Source organism: Syzygium oleosum, unplaced genomic scaffold, assembly GCF_021117445.2.
Source record: "Syzygium oleosum isolate NSW1041296 unplaced genomic scaffold, Sole_v2.1 Sole_v2.25, whole genome shotgun sequence".
In the NCBI taxonomy this organism is placed as follows: Eukaryota; Viridiplantae; Streptophyta; class Magnoliopsida; order Myrtales; family Myrtaceae; genus Syzygium; species Syzygium oleosum.
The window spans coordinates 1139244-1148248 of record NW_026607509.1 but is presented as its reverse complement, the minus strand read 5'-3'; the positions used below and the strand labels follow the sequence as shown (position 1 = coordinate 1148248).

Genomic DNA, 9005 nt, shown 5'->3' with positions numbered 1-9005 from the left:
TGTTATTAAATCCAAGAACAGACCCCCCAAATATGTGGAATATTTATTAACATCCTAGACACTTCATGACATGGCTTTGATTAATTAGTGCCCTCGTGTCATGATCGCCTCCTAAAGGAGCTTCTTTGTCGTTTGACTGGCCTCCGCAGTATGCCTTTATTCGTTTGGACGGATGATTGTTACCCATGTGTAGGTCACTCGAAAAGGTTTAATTCATACGCCGAGAAGATACCATATTCTATCAATACCATATACTATTACAGTGTAAGAAATCTCAAATACTTTCCTTTAAAACATAAAATAAGGCATCAAGGTGTTAACTGAAAGGCTGTCAGCTAGCTTGAAATATGAGAGCTGGTCAAACGAAATAGTTTCTCTGAGCCGCCGTAGAGACGAATACTTACTTATTCCATAAAAGTAAAAGCTAGTTAAGCATGCATACGTGATATTGCCATGTTCGACAATACAGTGTTCTCACCGTGTAATACGTACCCACAAGATACGACTCAAAAGCTTCAACTAAATTAGGGCACCACCACGTGGTGCGACATTCCATTCCAGTACATACCAAGATAATAATGTATGATTAACATGTCACAAATTACCTCCTCACATATAGAGGAGTAAGCTTAACTTATCCTACCTTTTCTTAGAGAATACTTGTCATTAGTCAGCTTGTGGCTTATTTAAGTTTTTTCAGCCACATACAGCCACATACTGAAAGCCCTAATAAGCATCAAGTAAAGCAACTATATATATACCTCTCCTATAAATTAAGATCTTCACAACCATCAGATGTTTCAGATCTACATTTCAAGGTAAAGTACTCCATGATATATATTTATAATGTTTAAGAAGGGTCACACACTGATACATTTCATGAATTTCTTCTTAATCATTAGCCTTGGCTATACAATTGGAGGACAAGCTCCCAAACTCTCTAAAAGAAATTCTCAAAAGGCCACTACACTTGTCAAACTTGATCATCCTATTTTAATTACTTGCCATACCCTAATTCCCCTACTTTTGTTTCCTATCTCTCACTGCATGGACTCGTTGTCTTGCTCTACCTCAGACGCTGGCTCATCCTCTTCTTCGAACCCATCAATGCCATACGCGGCATGGCCGCTTCCAAAGGCCTTGATGTGGTCCTTGAGCGACCTCTTGTGCTTGAAGTCAGACCCGCAAATGCAGTACCAGAGCTTTCCACAGTTCTTCTCGTGGGTTCTCCAGTCGCCCCGGACCGCGAACGCCTTGCCACACTTGCGGCACATGAAGGGCTTGATCCCATGCTTGCGCTTGTAGTGCGTCTGCAGCGTCCGGAAGTCCTTGAGAGGCTTCGCCCTCGGGTGGTCGATGTTGTTCCTGCAACCAGGTGCGCAGCAGTAGCAGGGAAGCCGGAGCATGCCGGTTGGTTGTGTGCCTCTCAGAGACTCGGGGCCTTTCCGGTACTGAGATCCATGCCCCCACATATGCATCTGCGAACCAAAAAGAAAACATTATCCTAGAGTTATATATGCTCAAATAGATCGGCAAGATTAGACAGCATAGATCATTAGCAAGAAGCATCAGTCTCTTCTTTGCCATGCTTATGTCGAAGGACAAATTTTTACTTGGAAAAAGGTGATTAAAGTTTTTGATTGGCGTGGAGGGTTCTGTATACTTCTTTATGTGTCTTATTTTAATCGAATTACTAAGCTGAAAAGGACGGTCTCTCTCTCTCTCAGTAGTGTCGAGAGAGTTGCATAGTGTATTTATTAGACCCTTTTCCTCAGACAATGCAACGCGAGATTGCGCCTTTACTAAAGCTTCTATCCACTTGACTGAGAATGAACATTGACAATAATTTTCTTTTAGTCATATGGAGAAAGCATATATCTGTCAATGGAATCTCTCATGTTCTTTTGTGTGAACCTGATCCAAGAAGAATAGGCTCTCATCAGATGGCTTCTGGTTTCTAACCTATTAATTTGCTGTATGATAGAAGATCGAGTTACTATATATTATCCTGTATCTTAATGGTACAAATTGAAATTAAGGGCGAAACTAAGGGTGGTGGTTCTTGTTCTGCCCCAAGTTTTGCATTGTCTTACCAAGGTCCTTCAGCACAGAATCTAATGAAAGAAAGAAAACGAGAGAGAGAGATTTTGAATGAAAGAAGCTAATATTTCTTCACTCTTATATCACGGTTCAGTTACACGCAGACTGCTGAATCTTCATACATAGAAAATGCAAGTTACTGATTAAACCGAAGCCAATCAGTGTCTTCTGGTTAAAAATCTGCAAAGTTTTCAGTTGTACAAGCACTTGCCATAATAGAGCTCGAAGAGGGCACAGACTTCAAGAAACTGATCAAGAAGGGAAGGGTGCATAAGGAACATTGGTCTGTGTTGTTCAATCTCATAAAGGCAAAGCTATAGCTAATACCGACCTCTCTCTCTTTGTCTCTCTTAGTTTGGGTCTCACAAAAGATATTTAAACTCAAAAACCCCCCAAAAAAAGCATGCAAATCAGACACGGAACACATCCGTGAGTCCAATACCACAAAATTAAAATACTACCCCATCTTACCCATGTTAGTAAAAACTTGAAACTCCATGCTTGTTAGAGAGAGAGAGCTTTATGTATCTGAATCAAGGCAATATCCAAGATCGTCGTGAACAAAACCCAAATTAAGCCCGTTTGTCTTTCTTTTTTACTTTCTTTCTTTCTTTTCCATTTCATTTTGTCACTTTCTAAAAAGAGCAACGGAGAGAGAGAGAGAGAGAGAGAGAGAGAGAGAGAGAGAGAGGCACAAACCATGGATCAGTTAGATCAAATTATGAAATGAAAACCTAAGCTAGTAGCGTAGTTTTGGTTTACCTGCATGTTGTTGTAACGGTTGAAGGTCTTGAAGCAAACAGGGCAAGAGAACTGGGTCGGGCCAATGAGGATCTGGGAAGGGGTTGGGATCCAGTACTGCCCCTTGTTTATCCTGCTCATCAAGTACCCGCAATCCTCCCCACCACCATGTTCTTGATCTGGCTTGCTGTGATGATCATGAGCCGTGACGATCTCTGACGAAGAACATGAAGAGGAAGAAGAAGCGAGCATCATCACCGATGCCAACTCAGCAGCGCTCGGGCTTGGTAACCCTATGTGGAGTGCCACAGTCACTCCAGTCTCATCATCATCATCATCATCATCTTGATCACCATCATCGTCCTCATCTTGAACTTCAGCCGACCGTTTGGGCTTGTCCACTTCCATGAGAAAGTTCTCTTCCTGATTTTGCCCTCGCCCTTGTTCTTGCTCTTGATCTTGCTCTTGCTGTCTTGTGGGGCTCAGCAGGCTGAGGAGAGGAAGAGCTTCTCTGATGGGAGGAGGAGGAGGAGGAGAAGGTGGGGTTTGTTCATGGTGGTGGTTGATGAAGGCGAAGTTGTGATAAGCTGAGGACGAGTAGTAATAAGGCGGCTGAGGATTCGAAGGTGGAGAGAAGTAATGGTGGTGGTGCTGGTGATGGAGAGGGTTGAATTTGAAGAAAGGGTCGGTCATGGCGAAGTCTCTGCTCAATCTTGATGAGAGAGAGATAGAGAGAGAGAGGGAGAGAGGAGAATAGTATGGCTTGGTGGTATTTGCCTTTATAGAGAGAGAGAGTGGAGAGAGCTATTTACACTCGGCATGTTGTTGACAGGAGTAAAAGGGCGAGGAAGATAAAATCACCCAGCGCAGAAGACCCTCCCTTTTCTTTCTCTGTGGTGGTTTTTGCTCTCTCTTTTTTCTTCTTCTTTTTTGGACGCATACCTCAGGAAAGTTAATGTTTGAATTATTGTTGTTGAAAATACTCACTTTAATAGGGACCTAGGCAAAAAGAAGGTCAAAAAATAGGGACATAGGCAAAAGGATAACCCGTTACATAGCGATCATGAAAATAAAAACGAGAAGAAATATTTATTGGATGGAGCGAAAAAATAGTAGAGCCCATGCCGGGGCTCCAAAATAAAGAAACATAAAATTGTATTTTCGGCCTCTGAATTTGACCATTTTTCTGCGTTCAAGCTCTTGATTATTAGTTTGTCCAGTCTGACCTTTGAATTTGCATATTTTTTTTCTATTCAATTCCCACCAACACCAAATCCTAATAATGAGAGAGTCTAAAATGAAAATTTCTACTGTAATATTCATGTTGAGAAATCTCATTATCGATGTCCATGCGGTGTTCATCTTTGGAATGGTTTTTCTTAGCATCACGGATTAGCATAATCTATGGTTACAGAAGGTTTTTCCATGTCAAGGACTTAATTGGCGGCTCCGGGACTTGAAGGATTTGATTAGAAAATTAATGCAAGTTCAGAGATTTAACTAGACATCCTAAAGTTGAAAGAATTTGATGGGAAAAAAATGTGCTAGTTAAGAAACCAAAAGAATCGACTTTTGCCCCCAGAAAAGGGGCATGCATTTTCATATTTCTGCATTTTGATTGGTGTTATTCTACGTAGAATGTGTCTATCGGGAGTTAAGATGGAAACTAATGGAGATCTAACACGGGTTTTCTATCCCAACGCGAAGACCCCTTCTTTTGGCCATTCAAACGGGACTACCTTAGTCTCCAAGCACCATCGATTCCCGTCTTGAGGCGCTTAGGTCTCAGAAACTTTTTGATTTACAGAAATTGCATGGGATGGCAAGTGAGGATCGTACTTGCGAACCACCTCATCTTATCGAATCAATACTTTAAACTGACTCTTTTAAGCACTTCAATGCTGAACACACAAAAGTGTCGCCTTCGAACTATGTAGAATTTGCACATACACGAAAGTTCTAGTTATTGTACCAAAAGAAGAAAAACGTTTAGTTATTACTTGAGCCGTTAGTAATAAAAATTGCCCGAGCAGGTCAAATGACTAAAACGATGTACTCGAGAAATGTGATTTTAATTTTATTCTAGCTCAACGTTACGTTTCAGGAATATGGTCACATGCAATTCAGGTGCATGATCATGGATTAACTTGTTATTCATCTGAAGAGTTGAACTTAATCTAGCACACTTGGTTATACATAGATAAAGGGTCTAATGATACCGATTGTGGAATTAATTTATTTTTTTATATGTCCAGTGTAAGAAATGTAAGTCCTAACCCCGGTTAAAATACTTTATTTATGCTTGTAACTGATCAAAAGCCTAGGGCACGGAAGAAGAGGACAAGAAATAATGCACATCGAACTTATGCACGTACACATAACAGGTCGGCTGCTAATTTGGAGAAGAACATGAAACAACTTCTAAATTTTTCTCAAATATTGAAATAATGTTGTCGGAGGTCCTCAAGATTGACTGAATACGGGTAGTTAGCAAGCCGCTTTATCTTCAGAGGGTTCTTGATAATCGTATGAAAATCAGCAAATGATTGAAAAATGGAAGATGTTTACTGTTTCGAATAGAGGCTTGCTGTACTGTGTATAATTGCTGTTTCGATGATGTCAGTGAGAGAGTCTCCTCCTATCGAAATTGCAAACGACAGCCATAGTAGAGGTGCTTAGGTTAAATTTTCTGTTTCTTATCAAAGTATCAAAAAATGCAAGTGAATCTTCACGAGGGACTGTGTCAAATCACATGGTAATCGAGATAGTGATCATGAAATTGCTGCAACGAGTCCATGTTATTCTCAAGGAGGGCATACTCGCCTCATTACACTGTTGAAAGGATTCTTGAAATTTTTAGTGAAATAGAACCAAGTAAGGGTAGTTGAGTTCAGCCTTTTTTTCTCCAAACCAAACTGAACCGCCAATTGCACTGAAATTTAAAGAGTTAAAGTCCGCCTTGCTCTGCAATGCGTGAGAGAGAAAGCTGTGAGATGACAATCTACTGCAAGATGTGGTGCGGGCATTGATGATTCGGTGTGGAGATGAACATCAAGAGTCTGGCAATAGAGCAAGAAGCAATAAAATATCGTGCCGCAGAAAGTTTAAGGGGTCACGTGAAGTGCTTGGAGTGTTACATGGAAGAGCACATGAAGAAGAGCTTGTCCTAAATTGAGAGAGTTAGCAGGCACGATGCCATGGCGAATGTTTCCTAGGAGAGCACTAATGATGTGGAGACCATCTTGTATGTGACAACTGGGATAGAGTGTTGGATGTAAATTGGTTTACTACTTACCAGTAGACAAAAATGGTGGTAGAGTTCTTATGGGAAATAATGCAGCCTACAAGGTTGTGAAAATAGGGACGGTTGGGATTCAGGTGTACGATGGGGTAGAGCACATATTGGCAGATGTAAGACATGTTTCGAAACTCAAGAAGAGCCTTATTGCTCCGAGTACACTCGCTGACATAGTATACCACTGAAGGTGAAGTACTGAAAATTTCTTGTGGAGTCAAGACAACGATGAATGGAAAGAAGGTAGATTCTCTCTATCATTTACTGTAAGAGAATGATGCTCAAAGTTTCTCTACATTGGAAATGCGATTCTACCAGAGACAACCCAAGCATGAGATTAGTTGGATTTCGACACTGCGTAAAATGAGAGTGTGAACAAAATTGGTGATAAGAGTAAATAGAAAAAATGTGGGGCTCTAAAAGGTAATTACTTAAGTGACGATTGTCTCTGTCTTTCTTGTTAAAAGCTAAATTCCAATAATCATTGTATTAGTCTTTTTATTTCCTAATATCGTATTAGGAGGACAAATTTATGTGTCTTCAATTATTGCTCGACTTGTGGAACCACCAAACTCAATTGTCGATAATGACTAGTCCGATGTTCAAAGAGTCTGAATACCTAAATTTTTAGAAAAAGAAAAGGTGTAGCTCCATCGGGAGAAGAGAACTCCGGGGCATGTATCAACTCCAACTCTTTGCAGATTCAACGGCCACAAAAGTAAACCATTTGTGAACTCAATCCAACAAGGCCTAGGGAACACATAGTACGTGCCCGTTTCTTTTTTCTAAAGTTGTAAGTGTTAAATCTCACGTAGTTTTCAATGGTAAATTGATGGAGATGGTTATGATTATGTGTGGACTATCTTCTTTTTTTGTTCTTTTCCTTCTTTCTTTCTTTTTACCTCCATCACATATCACGATCCAATATCTGCAGAACTAAAGGCAATGGGATCTCATGGGTTTTCCCATGTCTCTAGGTTTTGCAGAGTCCGCATATTGCTGGGAGGATGATTGGTCTAAGTTAAAAAAGATCGACAGCAAATCAACGACAAACCTTTACCTTTTGCTTAAAGGCCAAATAGAAAAAGCCAACTGTGGACAGCGCCCCTTCTTATCCTTCCACTCTCTTCTTCAGTTAAGATGTCCCATGGCCTGATGCAGAACATGGCAGGTTCATATGTGGAGAATTTTTCAGTGTACGTCAAGTCTATAAGAAGGGTACACTTATGGCATATATCATCTTGAAGGTCACATTTCAGAATGAAATGTCATATGATAGAAAGCCGATTTTTTCATTGCTTGACAATGGAATGATTCGTTCATAAACATGCCATATACAGGACCCATTTGCGCAATCTCTCTTTCTCTATCTCGCACGCACGCCGCTCGCAATATTTTCCAATTAATAAATGAATATCTTTGGGATTTGGAAATGTAGCAGCAATTTCTTAGGAAGTCCGACATGTGAGATTATTTTTTTGGGTTCATCGGTAACATGAAGGGGGAAGCACTAGGAGGATGCATTTGGGGCCGTGATTCGTGTAACAAATGGCACATGAGACATTAAAATGAAGGTCTAGGAGGCTCGTACAACGTGAATATCTTTTCCAAGAATCAATAGCGTAAGCTTAGGGGGTCGGATACGGACAAAATCGAGCGTTTAGCACAAGGAGCATTTTGCTGACCTTGTTTATTCGATGAAACATGTCGAGTTCCCAAGACGGCACGAGTGTGTTGGACGTTTTGGCAAGATAAAACCCCGCTTTTGTGTCTCCCTGTCCGTGTCTTGTGTTGGCGCATACCCAAACATCTATTCCCTCACGCTGCAAATCCCCATGAACCCTAATCCAAAAACTGTTAAACGGTCGTCTAGGCTCAAGATTCAGAAATTGTGTCCTCTTTTTCCATTTATTTGAAGGCATGTTGCTTGCCCCCCCAAAACGAAATGAGAGAAGGAAAAGAAGGAAGCCTGTACAAAGCACGAGGCTAAGAGGAGGCAAGAGAGAGAGGAGCAATTAATGCGGTTGGACTATGAGCTAATCAAGATCCTCTATCTGGTTCGATGCTCCTTAGTTACTCATGTCATTAATTTTTTTAATATTTCAGATCATACCCAACGTGGTGTCGAGATGAAACAAATTAGGACATATTAACGGAAGAACCCCATCCTAAGCCATCCACACCAAATGCATGGAGAAAATATCAAGGCTTAGGCTCCCTTTGTTTCGAGAAAACATTTTCCTTATTTTCCGGCGTTTGGATCGCTTTGAAAAATGAGTTAACAAAAAATATTTTCTTAATTGACGGAAAAGGTTTTCCTACCGAAATATAATTTAGGAAAATGATTTTTGATTTTTAATCGGAAATCAATTTCCAAAATATGACTATGTGTCGGCACTTAAATCAGAAATTTCATGCTTAGGCACGGAAACCCCAATACTTGCTCGCGAGCCCTTGGTAGTGAGGCCGGGTCCATCGAGGCCAAGCCCGAGACCCCAACACCCCGGCCTGGGTTCATCTAGGCCGCAACCGAGTCATCGAGGTCGGATCCAGTAATATCAAGACCCCGAACCCCAACATCCATGCCCGGGTCCATTGAGGCCCGACCGAGGACTCTTGTGCCCATGCCTGTGCCTGAGTCCCCTACACTCATGCCTAGGTCCATCGATGCCTGCCCCAGGCCCAGGCCAGGGTGCCGAGTTCAGGGCCTGGCCTCGATGGACCCGAGCGCAGGCACCTATACAGGAGTCCCTAGTGCTAGGTCTCGATCCCAGGCGCTAGGGTCTAGGGCTTGATCTTGATGGACCCAGGCCTGGGCATTGGGGACCTAGGCCTAGCCTCTCTAGACCCAAGCCAAGGAGCCGAGCAC

At 41.6% G+C, this 9005-nt stretch overlaps 1 protein-coding gene across 1 annotated transcript; it reads right to left on the bottom strand.

Moving 5' to 3' along the window:
• Nucleotides 1-811: 811 nt before the first annotated feature.
• LOC115674864 (zinc finger protein WIP2) lies at nucleotides 812-3644 on the bottom strand. Its single transcript, XM_030597379.2, has 2 exons — nucleotides 2863-3644; nucleotides 812-1478 (listed from the first exon to the last, which is right to left on the bottom strand). Exons 1-2 carry the CDS (start codon nucleotides 3532-3534, stop codon nucleotides 1041-1043), a joined length of 1110 nt encoding a protein of 369 aa, XP_030453239.1. The 5' UTR covers nucleotides 3535-3644; the 3' UTR covers nucleotides 812-1040.
• Between the last annotated feature and the right edge of the window lie 5361 nt (nucleotides 3645-9005).